The sequence below is a fragment of the Poeciliopsis prolifica genome, unplaced genomic scaffold (genome assembly GCF_027474105.1).
Source record: "Poeciliopsis prolifica strain line A6 unplaced genomic scaffold, Auburn_PproV2 SCAFFOLD017, whole genome shotgun sequence".
Classification (NCBI taxonomy): Eukaryota; Metazoa; Chordata; class Actinopteri; order Cyprinodontiformes; family Poeciliidae; genus Poeciliopsis; species Poeciliopsis prolifica.
In genome coordinates this window covers 3,202,231-3,221,180 of record NW_026562392.1, presented here as the reverse complement: position 1 = coordinate 3,221,180, position 18,950 = coordinate 3,202,231, and the positions used below count along the sequence as shown (strand labels likewise).

The following is an 18,950-nucleotide window of genomic DNA, read 5'->3' as shown; positions in this document are numbered from 1 at the left end:
TGGAAGTGTAAAAATCTAATTTGCTCTGCGCAAGTTCCATTTGGAGGAAAACATGTAACAAGTTATTTCTTTGTCTAAAGCAGAACATTTTCGGTGATCTGTATCAGTTTTCAATAACCTGGAAAATATCATTTGTTTTATTTTTACCCTTTTTTAAATTTTTTTCATCTTCTTTCTTTTCTCTTTTTATTTTGTTTCCCTTTTCTCTTCTTTCTTTGTCTACTTTACTCACTTTTCCTCTCCTCCCCTTTTCTCCTTTCATTCTTCTCTTTTAAATAGCATCATTATGCTTTGAGTCTAACCACAGATTCTCCACTGGTTGTAGAAATCACATTTTTCTGCGTGTGCCGTTTTGCCTGACTATTGCAATTTCTGGTGGCAGATCCTCATCGAGTTGGAGACCGCTCTCTTGGACGACGAGCCTCACTGGTACAAGCTACAAACACACGACGTGTCGTCCATGCCACTCCCACGCTCCTCCCCAAACGCACAACGCAGGCAGCTCCACGGAGAGAGCCCAACACGGCGGCTGCAGAGTGAGAATCTCTACCAAAGTTTTCCCACTAAATGCTCTTTTCCATGTCATATGTCTAGTCTGGACACTTTTTTGTATATTAAAAAAACAAGAGAGCGCGATTCATCTGATATCAGACAATATGTCTTGCTTTACTTTCTGCCGCACATCAACATTACTGATTCTGCTTCCACAGACCAAGGCTCGTATTCGTGTAACTCAGGTAACGACCCCTGTGTTACCTGCTGTTGCTGCTCTGTAGAGCGCCTTATTCTCCTGTCCTCTTTAAAAATGCCTCCCTGTGCTTCGACTTCCCGTCTCTATTCCCTACAGACCGCGTGTTTCTGCTGCCTTATATGGATTCTAGCACCCAGAGCCGATGTAAACTTAAACTGCTGCACAGTCGGCTCTGGGCGGCAGACACGCGTGCACTCCGGGGAAGCAGAGATTTACGACACGGTGCTTTCCCTCTGTGTATTCACCTGTTTTTACAATCCCACCCTGCAGGATTCATCCATAGTCTCAAAAACGGTTGGAATTTTTATAAATGAATTATTTGCTATTCGTCTTTTAATATTGAGGCGATGGGCCAGTTTTAGTTGGCTGCACCTCAGCTCTCCTCTTTCCTCTGTTTTGTAATTGTAATTTGATCAGTATGAAGACTTTTCCATGAAGTGGTTTGTCAGCTTTCCATGTTCTGCTTTAGTTTGTTTTTCTTGAATAATGTTTTTCTCAAAAAAAAAAAAAAAAAAAAAGGCTGAGAGGCTTTAAAAAAATTCAAATGATGCTATAAGTCAATGGTGTCCAAAGTGCGACCCACGGGCCATTTGTGGCCCCTGCACTGAATTTCTATGGCCCCAATTTTGAAAAGCAAAGGTGGTTAGTAGATATAATTATTTTATTATGGCAAAATTATAAGAGGAAAAAAAGTTAAGCACACACAATATTAATCTTTTTAATAACCAGACTTTTTGCATTTTCCTTAAATTCATAGTAAATCTGACCACAATTATCCATTGACTTTTACCATAAAGCAGAAATTAATCTGCCTTTAATTAAGTACAATTAACCAAATACATCAGGCGTAACTCAAATCCTCTTGTTGTGCTGAGAACCGGCTTATTTTTTTGAATATTTTGTTCAAGAGAATTTGCTAACTGGATGCTTTTCTTTTAGTGAGGCGAACATGAAAAAATCCATTTCAGGATGTGGCTCAGCATTGAAAATAGGTTTGGTCCTGCTGGTACTTTTTGACTCAATTACTGGTGACAAAAAGTTTGGACACCCCTGCTGCAGCTCAAACGCATCATCAAAGATGTATATCATCTAACTTTTTTTTTTTTTTTTTTTTTGCTCCATTTAAAATCCAAATTGCACTTTTGTAGTTGTTGTGGTGGCTTGGTGAAATAACTGCGCTGTCTCTGTCAGCTACACCACATTCCTTTTCCAGAGTGCAGTTCGCGGTTTCTTCCTCCTCACCAGAACAGTTTTCTGAGCGTTTGCGTTTGTGAGAAGTGAAAGAGCTGACAGCTGTGAAAAAATAAAAATAAATAAATGAAAGAAAGAAAGAAAAATCTCCGTCAGCTGAGATGAGAGCCTGGCAGCAGAACAGCACAGAGTGCAACACTTATTTCTGAAAAATCGCGGCTGTCCTCTTGATTTAAGTCGACTGAACAGTGAAAGTGGATCCAGGTTGAAATGGACGGACTCGTGTTTTAACCAGAGATGCACCGATCTGATACCGACATCTGCATCGGTCCTGACACAAAAAAAAAATCAAGATGGGTGACAATGTCCCCATAATGCCTTAATTGCAGATCTGTTCAGTCTAGTTCTATGCTTTGTGCTCTGAGTGAAGTCATGCTTTATTATTTATTTTAAATAATATCGCACTTTCTGAACCATTTGAAATAAGGTTTGCTATGGTTTATTTTTATATGTTTGACCAAAGTAGTCAACCTATTGTTTTCATTTCAATTTCTTGATTGTTTATTTTAAATTGGCTATTTTACTCTTATTTGCACTGAATGAACAAACTAAAGTTGTTTTCTACATCTCTGACCAAGCTTGTGAAGCTATCGCTGTTTTTCACTGTCTCTCTCTCTCCCATATATGTAAATTATTCACACCTTCACCTCCAAGAGAGATTTTTGAAACTTTACTTAAATCATTTGAAGTTAACAAAGACAGTGGGAACAAGAGAGCGAGGTTTCTGGTCGGAATGTGAGGAAGGCAAGAGGAGAAATTTTTAAAAGTCAGGCAAAAATTATGCAAATTCATTAAAAGAAACTTGCAGAAAACTATTTATTTTTGTACTGCATTTGTACATTTAAAGGATTTCCAAAAGTTTTTGTTTTACACTTGAAAACTAATTTAACCAGGACGACGTTGCAGTCAGAGCATCAAGACTCAGGAATCAACTGTGGAAACATTTCTAGATCTTTTCTGAAAACCCAGGCTGATTCTGCTTGAGCATTACATTCCCCGACTGCTGATTTGAAGCTTTGTGACGTAAACTTTGACTTGACCATGATGTTAAAGCTGGGATTCAATAAATAAGAGCCACTGTCTCCGTCTTTGTACTGTATTTTTATGACAAGAATAGCAAGAACTGCCTCCACACGCCCGCAAAACGTGCATGTAGGTCAGATGGTTTCTGAAAACCAGCAGCGGAGCTCCACTGTTTCTGCCCACCCGGTGAGGTCACATGAGTTCGGTTAGAGGAATCCTCTCTTGAAGGTGATGGAGGTCTGGAGGTGATGTGTTTCAGATTTACAGCAGAGCTGCCTCCGCCTGCCACTGAGGCCTGACTAGATAAAATACAGTTTATCTACAGAGCGAATCCTTTTTGTTCTTGTTTATGTTGACCTTTTCTGTCCGTGTCTGTGTTCTGAAGGATCCCAGAGGATAAGTGACAGCGAGATATCAGACTATGATTGTGAAGATGGAGTCGGTGTTATAAAAGGTAAGTAGCTGGGTCACATTAATTATAAATCGGTTCAAGAAACAACACGTCAGGCCTGAGATGGTAGGAGCCAGTTTGGATGAGCGGTCTGAGGTTTATTGTATCATTGAATAATCTTTATATTTTCAATGGAACTGGCATGAAAGAGAAATTCTGTGGGTAAATTCTGGTGCATGTAATACTCTGGTGACCATTAAACTTGAGCCATATTTACAGTCTCTACACTGGAAAAAAAGAATGGAGCTCCAACTTAAAAAAAAAAAAACATAGTTACATGTAATCAAATTACATTTCTGAAATTAAATTTATTTACATTTGTTTGACACTACAACTTAATAAACCTAATACGTTTATTTGAATAAATGTAATTTTGAAACAAATAACCTCAATTTTTTTTTTTAGTTGGATCCCCTGTTTTCTTTTTTCAGTGTATTCGTATCTAAGAAAGATAAAAAGCTGCAGCCTGCCAGCAGAAGCAGAGTGAGGAACTCTGGCTGTTCGACCTGCAGTAGCTGTTCTACTGCAGAAAACCAGGCGCAGCGTTGCGACCTGCCAGAACATCACAGAAACACTAAAGATGCTTCAGTTTTACCTCCCCTCCAAAAATCATGACTTTTTAAACACACATACACACACATTGCAATTTTTTTTTTTTTAAATGTACACACTAAAGAGGAAAAAAAAGTTGAAAAGCTTCTGATGAGTGCAGGGAAAGAGCTGCCAGCTTGTTTGGCATGCTTCACCCCACCTCCCTATTTGGCAATGAATGCCACAGAAGAAAAGGTACCAGGCCTGGATGCAGACAGTTACAGTAACCAGTGACAGACAGACAGGCACAGCAAAAAAAAAAAAAAAAAACGCAGAAGGAGCTCCACTCTGGTTTTGCTCAGATGGGCAAAGAGGAAAAAACGATTAAGTCTGTTTAACATTCTCATCAGGGTTTGGTTACATCATAAAGCCAGCTCTCCTCACTTCATTCACACTGACAGAAATACTGGGTCACCTGATGTTTGAACACAGAAGATGCTGTTCTGCTGTTTTTCTTCTTTTCTTTTGGGGATTTGTTTGGCACTGCTGGCCTTTTATTGACAGTCACCAGACAGGAAATGGGCTGAGACAGAGAATATGTGAGGAAGACGTGAAGTAAAGGCCTCAGGGAAATGAATAGAGTTCCATGTGAGAGTCCAGCTTTACTTTCATATCAGTTTTCAGGAAATTTTTTTCAAGTTTGTGGCGCTTTCTATGGAGCAGATCTTAATAAATACAAGGTTTGCTAATATGTCAGGCTGCAGCTCACAATTGTCTTCTGTAGATTATTCTATCGACTAATCTGACCTTTACTCTGTTAGGAAAAATTCTGCAAATTTTTCCTTTTAGCACATACTTAATTTTGTAGTATTAAAATGCATAAAAAGGCAAATAATGCAATCACTTCTTCAATAATTCAATACATTGCCTACATTCCAAAAACATCATTGGTTTTGTGAACACTTGATCGTTTGTAGCAAGTGGTGCTAAAGAAATATGTCTAACATCAACAAGTTGATTGATGTTAGACTGCTACTTGAGGAGCTCTGGGTTGAACATCTTGAAAGACTAAGATATTGTAAAGCTAATGTAAATGTCCTATGTCCAGGTTTGGCTTTATTACGGCTCCGACTGTTGCTCTTCCAGCAAACGTCCTTCATTAGAGTCTGTAATACTCCAGTTAGCAATCATGCACTTACTAAATTAGTTGAGAATTATTTCAAAAATTGATTCATCATTAACGCGATCAATTGTTGATGTCTACTCTCATTTAGATTTGCTGATTTGTAACGTGACTGTTTTTTTTTCTTCTTCTATTTGCAAACATTTTTCTTTGCTCCAACCTGAAGCCCAGCGTCCTACGTCTGCACGGACATAGCTGGTTCTTCCCGTTAAATCCTATCAACCTTCAGCAAAGGTTCCGCCTTCAGTGTTTTGTTCCGACGTCCTGCTCTCATGCACGAAGCTGCATGTCATCAAGAAGAAAAGATTTTATTTTTTATCATCAATTCTCTTCCAGCTGCAGACTCATGTCTTCGATTCAAATGTTTTCCGTTTTGCACAAAATAAAAAATGAAGTTAACGCATTGCCTAATTGTTATATAGAAAAAAAATGTAATCGACTTAAATCAATTATTTTACATTTAAAACTCATTAAATGTAAAGCAATTATTTAGCCCTCTATATCTCCATACTACTAAAACAGTTAGTTTCAAATCACTAAAGGAATTGCTTCAAGTCAATTCCTTTAGTGATGTTCAATATATCTTTGTAAAACTACATCCCTTTTTTAAATCTTTCCTGCTTTTATAACTTTGATGTAAGATTTGATTTAACTTAATTTAATGTGCTACACACTCTGCTGAATACAAATCAGGTTTAATAGAGCTACGCATTGACCTTAACCACGGCTTCTAACCACGTCTGATTATTAGTTAATGAACTCTTTCAGCCTGAATGCACTAAGCGGTCTAGCAGAAAAGGAAAAAAAAAAAATCATTATTATGTTTCGGATTTTTAAAAGGCTATTTTCATGTTTAATGAACAATGTTAACACAGCAGATAATATGCACTTTTATTGAAAGGTAGCACTTTCATTCTTGGAATAAAAGCAACTTGACAATCGGGGAATAAAGAAGTTGGAGCCGTTGCAGAATGGCTTTTGGTTTGGCTTCTCCTAACTTATGATCGGTTTGATTTTTACAATCATTTATCGTGAATGTTCAGATTAAATAGATGGAAACACAATGAGCTGGAAAAAAAAAGACGCAAAATCCTCCAAAGTATTTTTCTTCCAGTTTCTGGTGCCGATATCTTAGTGGACTTGAAACATGACAAACGAGAGTCAGAAGTAACTTTCCAGCAAGAAATAGGAGCATTTTTTAAGTTGACAATTCCTTAACATTGATGAAAAGAATTAGATTATTTCACTTATTACATGAGGAAAATGTCTTGTTATAAGTGAAATAATCTGGAACTAATACATTTGTCAATATTAAGTAATTTTTTATATATTTTTTCTTAACTTAAAACACGATGCTGTATATGTCTGAGAACTTACCTGTAAGTTAATTTTGTTTAATTTGAAGTCAAGAAATCAGACTAGTTTAGTTGTTGTATCAACAACAACACAGTTCAAAATTCTTTACATCGTAAAAACACAAAAATAAAAAGTCATAAGTCAAGTGTGCTGAGATATTTACTCTAGAAACTAGACTAAAAATAATCCTGTAAGGTTCAGTGTTTTTGGGGAGTGTGTGTATTTAAGTATTGCTCTAAAGATTTTGCTGAACCGGTGAGGATCCATTGATCAGCCCTCTCTACCTCCGGCTCTATGTTTGTGTTTTTCCAGATTATCGGCCAAATGGAAGAGACTTCCGGAGCTCCACGCTGTCCGTCCCGGAGCAGATGATGTCGTCTAACCACTGCTCTCGGTCGGCGGACATAAACCGGGCCCGGTCGCGCTCTCCCAGCGTCCCCCCACCCTCCAGGTAATCAGAGATTGTTAAACCAGAGGGCCGCCCTTGTTTTTAGAAAAGTTGAAGGTTTGTTTTGGAGTGAAGTATGTGTTACTTTGAACTGTTTTACATTCTTATTTTGTGACTTGAACGTTTTCAGGAGTAATTTTTCAGGTATATGAAGGTGCAAGAAACTTTCAGTGACCTTTTTGACTCGCCTTTCTAAGCACTGATCTGTCTCTTGTGATGTGTAAGTACACCGCTGTGCCTACGCAGTTCAAAGTGACATTTTTAAAATCAATAAGATGCTTATTTGACAGTAGGGGACGATTATAGTGGTGTGAATGATGTCTATTAACCAACTCAGAAGTCTTAATGCATTCTTCGTAAGAGAAGACAAACATTGAATGTAATATAATACTGACTTTTTACAGTTTTCAAAGACACACCGTCTTTACGTATATGTGTACGGAAGAGGACTGAAAACGAAAAGAGGAAATAATTCTGAGGTTTTCCTCAAAATTCTGACTTTAATGTCTGAATATTAAAGTCAGTTCTGAAAAAAAAATCAAACTGAAGAAAAGAGAACTCTGATTTTAATCTTCTGAAATCAAAAGTTAGAATTTTTCTTTTCCTTTTCAGTGACCCTTATTGTCTTCCGTATGTATGAATATTCTGAGTTGTTTAAAATAAATAGCTGCTTCTGCTTTTCCCCCTATTAGCCACAAAAAAATCCTAAAGGTTTGCTTCACTTTTGAACAGAGTTGAGAAAATATTTGCCACAAACGTATATTTTCTGCTTTTTTTTATGATTTCAATTTGCCTATAAGGCGTTTTTCTCTCTACTTGAATGCAAGTTTTATCTCATTCTACGCTGCGATCATTTTCAGTAAATGCTGAGTAAAATATGTAGTGCTGACATGTATTTCACCCTCTTTATAGAAGATGCCATCAAGGGAAAGTTATTAGTTATTCTTCGCCAGCACTTATTCTGTTCGTCTTTTTATTTTTTTGTTGGGTCGGAAAATGTCCATCCAAGAGTCCAATCACGGCCTTGGCACCGCCAGGCTGCAGCTACTTTCCCCCCCGGCCAATCAACTTTATTTGCACTTATATAAATTGTCTGGGAGAGCACTTCCTTGAGTGTATTCTTTAATTAACAGCATCTGGTAATTTATTTAAAACTGTTGAAAATGACACTGAAAATGAGTCACGCTGAATTTGGCGGCGTCTCAGTCAGAGCACCTGCAGCATTACAGGAAGGATAAGAATTTTCAAGGTTTCTACAAGATTTTTTTTATTTTTAATTGTTTTCAAATGTATATCCTTTTACTTTTAATTCTTGCTTTTTGATGTTGTGAAGCTGAAGTGACTGTTCTACAATGCGGCTTCAAGGGGAAGCAGTCTTCTTCAGAGCGGACCCATCCTTCGACAAAAGTCAATGAACTGCAACATTTTTGGTTTCAAAAGAAAACCATTTTCTTTGTACACTCTTCTACCTGCTCACCAACCTCACGTCTTACGGTGGGCGAACTGCCATGACCTCCAGGCAGGGGCACCACCACGAATCTTAGGCTCCATGACAAAACCAAATGGTGACATTAGACCAGTTCTTGTCTTTGAAGTGTGCCGCCTTGCCTACTCCTTTTAGAGAACTAATGTGTCAAAGCTGCAGTAGGTAACTTTTTGTTTAAACTGTGACATTGTCCTGACAGAAAACCTGTGAAGAAAATCGAGCTGCAATTTGCATAAATGCACCGCTCCCGGTCAGAAACAACCAATCAGAGCCAAGAGGAGCATCTCAGGCCCGTTCAGCGCATTCAAATTCAGGACTGCCTGTGCTGCTGCTTTGCTAGTGACGGAGACTAGCAAGCTAACGACTAGCGTTGTCTAACGTTACAGGAAAACTCCCGATTACTCGGTTTCTCGACTAATTGAGAACCCCGCTGTGGGGAGAGGAGCTGTAGCACAGCGGAGATAAAGGGGGAGGAGCCTTTAAGCTTGTTCAAACTTTCAGGCTCAGTTTAAGGTTTTCTCAGAACTGTCTACTTCAGCTTCAAGAAATTTTAGCTCCTTCTAATTTTTAGGACTCTTCCCTGTGCTTCCCTCAACTTTCTTTAAGTTTATATCCTCCTTTGAAAACAAAATATATAGGTGCATTTCTTTTGTCTTCAAAATTCCATCTTTGGGAGATCTTTGCTCCTCAGCTTCCCATACTCTGTCTTTCCACCTATGATTTTTCTTCCTGTCTTCCAAACGTCCTCTCCTCTTTCATCGTTGCCTCTCCTCTTCCTCATCACCATATCAGATACATCTTTGTCTTCTCCCCTCCCTCCATGTGTCTGCAGCCATTTTCTCGCCTTACCTCGAACCAGACACACTCAGCCTGCTGACGATCCTCAAAGGGACCTCAGGTATACTTTTGTCTGAGTTTGCATGAAGCCTCATCTCGACACATCCCCTCTTAGTTCTCCACCCACAACCCTTAAGGTGCCTTTTGCTTTCATTTGGTTGTTTCACACTTGACACTCACACTACGGGTTGTTTTCCCGTACGCCATCGTCGGTACAGACGAAGGTTATGAACATGCGCCAGTGGCGTTTTGTCCAGTAGGGGGGGTTCCCCAGCAGAGACACGTTTGATTCTCTATCTGTGTAATCGGATAAACCTTTAGTTTATCCGATTAGATGCCTCTAATGGAAATCCATAAGTAATGTATGATATTACCAGCTCTGTTCGTAGAAAGGGGGGAAAAAAACTAAACTGAACGCTTATTTTATATCGTATTTTTTTGTCAGCCGCAACCATGGCGTGTACCCCATCTGCAGAGAGGAAGCAGTCAGGTTACTGCGTTCCACTCGGATGACCCGTGCCTATTCAGAGGGCGCCTACTCCTCCAACTTTGCCTACCAGAGGTATTGAAGTGTACCACCGCAACATCTGTGCATCATGTTGTGGTCCCCTCGAGTCGCACCTCGTTCGTCTATGATTTTTTTTTTGTCACCGTCAGAGTGATGACTGAAAATGATATCTTCCCTGATATCGTTTTTTTTTTCTTTCTTTTTTTTAAAGTCATCACAGCTCTGGAGTCAAGCGGTTGTGAAAACACGTCAACACAACTGCCTCTGTGTGTGGAGACTCCGAGCTCCGTGGTGCTGCTGGTGTCTGTGCCGTTTCGCTGGTTGTGCAGTTAACTGCTGGCCAATACTTGACTGTTGTTGGTTTTGATGGTGTCGTTTATTTGTCCATTTTCCATTACGCCGACAGCAGCACTCTATGTCAGCCCAGTGGTGTGGAGTTTTTTATTTTTTTGTAGTCTCGTCCTTTCTGTGCTATTGGCAGCAGTTTTTCACTTGACCAAAGTTTGGCATCGTTAAACACATTACTCTAAATTTTCCTTTATATTGTTTTTTTTTCTGTGATGCTGTCCTGACATCCAGGCATATCTGAGAACATTGTCAGTGTCCTGGAAAATTACTTGAAAGTCAAGAATCTGTTACTTTACAGAAAGGCTTCAAGTGGCTTAAGGAGGATGTGTGTGACTGTATAGATACAACAAACCTTCTTTAATAGTGAGCTTTTCTTTGCTAAAAGCTCAGCCTGTATGTACAGTTTAGACCAGAAGCCTCTACACAAACACAATCAGCATTAATGTCATGCTAATTTGGGAGTTTTCTTCTTTTTTTGTTTTTGTTTTAAAAACTATACCATTCAAAATGTCATACATTTTTTAACAGATGTTTGGTGTACAGTGTCCAATTTATTGTGGATTCTCTTCAGTCCACATCAGATAAAAGTGATATGAGTCGGCTCAATAAGTTTACATTAAATGATTAATTATAATTAATATGAGTTGAAGCAACATTTAATTTCTCTTTGGGATCAATAATGTATTTTTGAATTTCAATTTGAATTTAAATGTCCTTTGGCAAGTTGCAGAGACACCATTAACAAGACCCTGACGCAATTTTTTTGTCTAAATGTTTCACCTCTCTTACAATCAGAATTGGTAGAGTTCACATAAACAGGTTTGTATCGCAGTGCAGATGCAGCTTCTCAGCAAAATCCATAAACTTTTATTAGGATGGACACCGAAGCTTAATTTTCTGATTCTTTATCCAGCTAGAATCACATTCTTTCTGGGCAAAACTTAGGCAGAAACGTCTGCCCAATTTTCAGCCAATCAGCTGCTGATTAGAGGTCAAGTTGGAGAGCTAACAGGAAGTCCATTTCTGTAGTTCTCTGAGAAGTATTCACACTCCTTGAACTTTTCCATATTTTGTCAAATTACAATCACAAACATAAATATGTAAAATAAGAATTTTATGTGGAAAAAGCAACCCAAAGTGGTATACAATGGTGAAGTTGAAAGAAAATAATAAAACATTTTTTTATTTTTTTTTACAAATAAAATAACTGAAAACTCCAAGGGACACAGCAGACAGGTCAGGGAGAAAACTGTGGAGGAATTTCAAGGCTATAAAAAGATTTCTCTCTGTATTTGTATTGTTTGAGTAGGCAGCTGCAAAACCTGCTTCACTGTGGAGGCTGACGCAGTGGCTCATATGATTGGACATGTATCAAAACTCTTTTTTGTTGTTGTTTTTTAAATAGATTAAGCAGACTAGAGTTAAGCTTCTCAAATGATGTTGACCTTGTTGAAAATGTGGGCACTATGCCAAAAAAAAAACCCAACAAAAAAACAGACAACCAGTCCAAATATATTCAATTTACCCATCCTGCCAAGAGAATCGATGAGGACGGATTTATGCCAGAGGCTTTGTTGATGGCTGCTAAAATCATCTGGTTGACCTGCTAATGGAGATGAAAACTAGTGGGAGCTGCATTTATATGTTTGTATGTTCCGGCAAACCTATATTAGAAACTGTACAAAATTAATAAGACGTTTTTCCTGATGATTACGGTGTGTGAACTTCTCGTTGGAACGGCATGTGCCACGCAGTGCTTCGACCATGCATTCACCTGTCATTGCTTTTAGAAATCAGTCAGGACACAGTGGCTTTTTTGACATTGTTTTTTAAATAAAAAGAACAATACTTTAATGTAAAAATTAAAACAAATTTCTACAAGATACTGAAAAATAAAAAACGGTAATCCTTTTTTTTGTTTTGTTTTTGACAAAAGTTTAGTTGTTTTTTTTATTTCTTTGTGAAAATAAATTATTTTTACTTATTTTTTTAATCATAATTGACTTTTAAAGCAAAAACAAAAATATCCAAGGTGAATACTTTTTTTATATGAATTGATGTTGTTTTCTTCCTGCTGTGATCTAAAAGGACGTCTCCTCTACTGGACAACTGAACTGCCAAATTCAACCATCAGCTGGAGGTTTTGACAAGAAAAGGAAAACACATTGTTTCATTTCTATTTTTAAAATTTTTGTGTCAAAATTATGGGTTATCGTTTGATTGAATGTAACTTTTCTGTTCAATTTTATAACCATGAAAACAAATCTGAGCAAACAAACCATTAGAGTTTTCTGTAAACATGGGTATAAAGGTTAATTTTGATCCGTTTTGTTCTAATGCCATCAAACTGATATTTTTGGATCTTTGATAAAAAGCAGGTAAATTCTGCTCAAGTATCAAACAACGTGCATGGTCGAACCCCCTTACAACATTTTCGGTTTTCAGACTGTGATTACGTTCTTTTGTGCACCACTTTCACGCGTGCTCTCAGTTTACTCCCTTTCTTTTTTATTCCCCCGGCTTTTTGTAACGGTTAATGAAACACGTCTGCACTGTCTGTGTCCTCTTTAACAAAATGTGAAACCTCACGGTCTTTTTCCTTCCAGCTTCCCAGGACAATATTTTCCCTCCTTCACACTGTGCCATGACTACAACGCAAATGCTGCAGAGTAATAAATGCATCGAAAGCAAATTCCAACTTACATGCAGTGACACGCCACATTTTTCTTCACATCTCACACTTTAGGGGAAAAATCATGCATGTAACATGGCTATTCTTTCAGTTTATCTCATTCTGACTACAATGAATTCGTAAAGTCAACCATAAAATGAGCAAATAGAAGACAAATGTTGGGGGACGGGGAAACTTTACAAATAGAGGCTTTAAGACTGTTAAATTTTCTATTTACAAACAAAAAGAGAAAAAAAAAAACCTCAGCGACTATTCAGACATAATAAATGTACAAACCTGCACTCCAACATACACAGAGAGAGCAACCATTTTCCTTACTCTTCATGCCTTCTTTTAATCCAGCTTTCTGTCCCAGCCCAGCTGGAGTCACACTGAGTGCCTGCCTGTTTCTCAACAACCTCTGTAGGAACCACGGAGCCATGGATAGACACGAGTTTCACAGCAGGTCCCGCTCGGCAGACCAGCGGCCCACTATAGAACGCCTCTCGTCCCGCTCGCGCTCCACCGAACGCCCCCACGACTCTTCCCTCATGAGGTCGATGCCGTCTCTGCCGTCTGGGAGGTCCGCGCCCCCCTCCCCTGCCATGACGAGGTGTGATCCAGATTGGAGAGGCTAGCGAAAGCAGACTTAGCAACTAGCTGGAGGTTTTGGCTACACAGTCATTTTCCAGAGTCTGAGCTATACTGGAGGGGGTAAAAAAAAAACAAAAAAACAATAGGAATTTTAAAAGTAGATTTCTGTTTTGCTACCTAAATAAAAAATCAACAAACTTGAGTTTGATTAGCTAACACTGGGATGTCAGCAATAGAACAGTTTTTGCTGTGAGGGTTTGTATGTGTTTACTATGTGTGAGAGATTGGATGACTGTGTGAAATTAAACAGGCAGCAGTTCCGTGTGTTTTCCCATGGTATTCTGACTTTGTCCAGCAGAATACTTTGATATTTCAACTCGATTTTACCGATTTGCTGAATGTTTTTAGTTCCATACCATCTTTGAGCTTTTAAGGGGCCGTGTTATGAGTTTTCCAGCCACATAAAACTTTTTTTAAACTTTTTAAACTTTTTTTTTTAGCACAATTAACTATCATACTATGATACCTTCAGTTCACATATAATTTAAAAGAAATGTGACTAAGTAATTTATGATTGAAACTGGGCCTCTATCGCTTTAAGAAAGTCCTGCTATTTTCAACACTGCGCCTTCAGGAAGTCAACACATGGCTCCTCTATCGACCTTTTAATAATGTTTTTAACAGTGTTGCACTGAGCAGTAGCTCCTATAACGAGCTCAGCAGACACAGAGTTCCACCAGATGTTTGCTAATTGCTGTTGGCTAGTCTGAAGGAGCTGAGAAAACGAGCCACAGAGGAGAGCTGCTCTGTGATGTGAAAGTTTGGAAGAGGAACTGCGGCTCGAAGGCGGAGCTAGGTCCACCCAAACGTTTTGTGCAGCTTGAACGGTTGCCATGGAAATTAAAGGATTACATGCATGCATGAAAAAAATCGAATCAGTTCTCCAGGTATGTTTTTGATGAGAGAGCATTACAACCTCATGCAAAGCTCAAAAAAGTCAATTTTACGCACCTCTGCCCCTTTAAATCAACCAAGATTTCTTTTTCTCGTCCTCCAGCGTTGCTCAACCTCTGTTAAAATGTTTGTGCAGCTAAAATCCAGCGCAGCCTTAGAGAGCTGTTCCCTGAAGCTCGTACCCGACCTACTCCTGACTAACTCATACTGTATGAACAACCAACCCTGCTTCCCAAATAAAAACACCTCCAGTCTCTCTCCTAATACCCTGCCTTACTTTACCTCACCCTCCTCACCGCAGTTCACTCCATTACCTGTTCTCTCAGTAACCCCATCCCCAAACCACCTGGCCACTTTTTCCCTCTTTATTTCCTAACAGCACTGTCGATGTTCTGTATTTTCTTTACACATAACTCAGGCACATTAATCCCGACCCCATTAGATAGCTTGCTACCTCTTTTTTTTATTTTTTAAATTCTTATCATTATTATTATTTCCACCACACTGCTCATGCACTTGTGAGTATAGCAGTGATGAGGGTAATATTTTTAACTTTGATTTCATTATTAACATCAACTGATGCTGGTTATCCTTGTGATGGCATTGTGCGTGTGTTTTTTTTTTTTTTTTTTGGTTTGTTTAATTTACTTTTGATTTCAAGCTGCAGAGAGACGGTATGAACGCATGGTCACACTGGTCTGCTGGATCTGCATTGAACTCTTTCCTTCCCTGCAGCCCGATGAGTCGACTGTACATGCATTCGTCTCACATCTTTTATTGCAGATCAGCTCCCTGCAGTTGATGTTGACCCTCAGCCTCCATATCATGTGCCAAAATGTCATCTGTTTCAAAACCCAGAGAGTGAGAGTGAATTGAAGGGTTAAAATCGTCTCCTTTTTTTGTACCACCACTGATGGACGGAAGAAGATTAGTGCCAATGAGAAAAAAAAACTTTAATCTTAGAATTCTGGTGTTTTTTTCCCCTCAGAACTCTGACTCTTGATTTCAGAAGATTTATGTCAAATTCTGAAAAAGAAAAGTCAGAATTCTGATTTTAATGTCCAAATTCTGAGAAAAAAGTCAAAATTATTCATTTTTCTTCTGTGGCCCTACTCCTCCTCCATACTGATGTGTCTGAAAGACCTACAAATATTATTCAGCGGACCAAATGAATTATCGACCCAAGATAAAATCATTTTCCACCACTGCTATAATGGCATGACCTAACAAAAAGAAGGTGTTTTTAAATCTGTGATGTGGGTGCAGTATGGCCTCGCCCCACCTTCTCTCATCTTCTGCTTCACGTTGGTTTCTTTTTGTCACTCAGGGCACATCCTCGCAGTGGATCTGTCCAGACCAGTCCCACCAGTACCCCCATGTCCAGTAGACGAGGGCGCCAACTCCCACAGCTTCCACCCCCAGGAACAGATAGAAGTAAGTCACTAGACGTTAGCTAACCATGCTGCCTTGTTACTAGAAGCACTCGATGACTCCGCTGTTTGGGAGTGGGTTGCGGACTAAGAGAGAAATTCAAATGATTGACTCTTGACCTTCACGTTTGACGTAAAAATGTGAGATCATTTGTCTACAGAGTTGTTCCACGTACGGTTTGATTGATGCGTTTCTGTTTTCTTACAACACAATCCACCTTTGTTTGGTTTATTTCCGTTTTTTTCTCTCAGAAGACGAAAATGAAGGAACACAGTCAAATGAAGGTTTGTGTCTGGCTTGTGTGTGTGTTTTTTGTTTTTTTTAAGTCTTATCAGGTGGAACGTTTTAGTTGAGTTGTATTTCTCTCTATGAAAACTCAAACCTGGTCTGCGGTGCCTCGTGTCGTCTTTGCACCCTCAGCTTACCTCGTCTTCATTTGTTTCTGACCTCCTGATCCATCCGGACTGTGCAGGTTCTTCATAAAACCCTCGTCTGAGCACTTTGTGTGGACTATCGACTCTTTTTGCTGCTCGGACACTTTGTCAATGTAAATTATTAGTAATTCTATACGCACAGAAAACATAAATTTCTTTAGCTTTGCATGACATCTGGGGAAGAAATTGGACAAATTGAAAGAAAACTAGATGCAGGGTTGAGTCTTTTCAGAGAACTTTGTGAATCCACAAGGACTTTCCTTAAGTTCTCTAGGTCTACCAGTGTCTACTTGAGCCATTGTCACGTTCTTTCTCCCTTACTTCCTTTCTGTCTTTATCCAACTGCACTTCTGTAATTGGGAAACATTTCTAGAAATAGGACCTTTTCCAATGAAGCTTGATGTCAACTGGTTAAGTTACCTGATCTGAGGTAACTTAGCCTTCCTTCTTTCCTACGGAGAAGCTGCGATGTTGATGAAGTGTGCCCGTCCTTACCAGCTGTGGTTGGAAGTTCAGCGGCGTCTCGTTATAATTAAAAGGTGAATCATTTTCTTTAAAGTTTACGTACCAGCTGAAGAGGCAGCAGGAACGGAGGGAGCAGGACCGGAGAGCAGGGCGGCTGAATCCCACAGTGTTCCTCCAGGTGTGTTTCCTTCCACATAAACCTGCTCTAAAGGGGAGTCCCTTTTGCAATAAAAAAAACCGTTTGGGCCAATTATTTACAATGCTATTAACAAAAAGAACTTACAAAGCGGGTCATGTCTGTGGATGAGATTAATATGCACGGTTGGAGGTTTCAGTACATTCACCTATAAGCTTGAATGAATGATGTGAATGTTGGCAGAGATGTTGGATCCCCACAGTTCCTACTTCCTACTCGCCCATCTGTTTATGTGTTCTCTGTTTGCTTTGTCAACTGAGGCCATGATGGTGCTAAATGAACTAGTGGACACATTGGGACAGACGTTAAACAACAGTAAACAATTTAACAATCAATCAGAAATCATCAGCAACCTTCACTGGCATGGTTGCAAACTGTCACATTCTCCCATCAGTCCAGATGGATTCTTGCTTTTTTTATGACACAGATTGTTTTATTAAGCATTGGACCTAGATGCACTCTTTGGATTAAAGGACAAGGTAGAGTTTACTGGCTCCAACTTGATGAACATATAAAATATCTGCCTTCTCGTTTCTTTATTCTAAATTTGTTATGTCCAGCAAACACAAATTTGCTGAACATATCTCCATAACTTCCTGAAATAATGGAGCTAAATTGGGTCCATAAAGTTTAAACAAATTAAAACAAAAAAAAAAAGTTTAAAACTACTTTCAGATTATTTTTCTCAATTTCAAAGTATTTTCCAGGTAATTTTTTTTTTTAAATAATTCTTTTTTAAAAATTATTTTATGTTCTTATTTCTCGTTTGAACAAACTTTATGGCCTCAATTTAGCTCCATACATAAATTGTGCACTGCGCATAACTCAACAAAGTATCATTCAAGGTTAAAACAAACTGCAGTCTCTGGGTCAGTGGTGTGTTTGTGATGTGGTCTGTGGGACGATGTTGTACGTTGCTTCGAAGTTTCACGGCCTCATTGTCTGACGAGCGGCGATCTGCTTCCAGCTGCAAACAGCGAAGAAAAACCCCAGGGTCCGCCTGTAAACGGAAGGAAAGGCAAGTCCTCTGAATGCTGTGAAGCTTTGGGTTTGCTGTTGAACCTCCCGTTCTTCTGCCTCCTGTCCAGCTCGCGATTAAAGGTGTAACGACTCACCAGTTTGAGGTTCAGAAGAGCCTGAGCAAACATGATTTCAGCAGCATTTTGGCGTAAAACAAGAATCGAGTTTTTTTTCTTTCTTTTTACTAAAAAAAACAAAATCTGTAATTTGTCTGGGACATTCAAGTTTGTGTTTATTTCCCAGAAATGAGTAGAATACCCAAACATTATATTCAAGTATGAATTGCACGACGTCAGCATATTTTACTTCACTAAAAGTTAAAACTAATCATCTTAAGAAATCACCCAAGTAAGATTTGGGTGATTTTTTTTTTCCAAAGAAATGCCACTCAAGTATTTTGTAACTATTCAAATGATCTGATTTAATATTTTAAAACGATGTCATCGGACAGACAGAAAATGTAAAGTTGTACAAATTCTGGTGATTTAAAGACTTAAATGAAAAAGGTAATACAAACAGATAACCTGATTACAAATAACAGGAGAAATTTGCTAAATATCGGATTATTATCTCACTTTTAATTAGTAAAACAGAGATAATTAAACGCGACACAGTTTAAAACAAAAAAACATTTGTCATTAGTAGCCAACAAATGAACCCGCTGCAGCGTTTTTACTGTTCTTACCAAACATTCTCATATCTGCCATGTTGTTTTTGTTCGGGTCTAAAACTTACCTGGTGTCAGAAACTGGTTTGAGTTTCTCAGTCCAGTCACTTTTTCTTTTTTCATAAGAAATATACTTTGTTAACGTTACACCTCTATTCTCGACATCTACTTACTGTGATTTCTTTCAGTCTTACTAGTTTTGCACATTTCTCCGTTCCTTTAACTTTGTTTTGTTTTGTACTTCATAGATTGAACAAATTAATCCCTGTATGTCTTTAGTAACCTGAACAAATTAGACATACATTTGTATCTGATATCATTACATTTGTTGTGATTTCGAGATAG

General features: G+C 38.6%; 1 protein-coding gene across 6 annotated transcripts in view; it reads left to right on the top strand.

Annotated features, from left to right (window-relative positions):
- The window catches only part of rims2a (regulating synaptic membrane exocytosis 2a), a 138,608-nt gene that overhangs the window by 85,395 nt on the left and 34,263 nt on the right, over window positions 1-18,950 (top strand). For 5 of the 6 annotated variants that reach the window (XM_055042212.1, XM_055042213.1, XM_055042216.1 and 2 more), the window contains 6 exons: window positions 383-536; window positions 3,411-3,479; window positions 6,859-6,997; window positions 9,763-9,879; window positions 13,272-13,457; window positions 15,720-15,826. In XM_055042212.1, the coding sequence (XP_054898187.1) occupies window positions 383-536; window positions 3,411-3,479; window positions 6,859-6,997; window positions 9,763-9,879; window positions 13,272-13,457; window positions 15,720-15,826 (772 nt within the window). Of the gene's footprint in view, window positions 1-382; window positions 537-710; window positions 738-3,410; window positions 3,480-6,858; window positions 6,998-9,762; window positions 9,880-13,271; window positions 13,458-15,719; window positions 15,827-18,950 lie in introns of all 6 variants that reach the window. The other variant, XM_055042210.1, reaches the window with a different exon arrangement.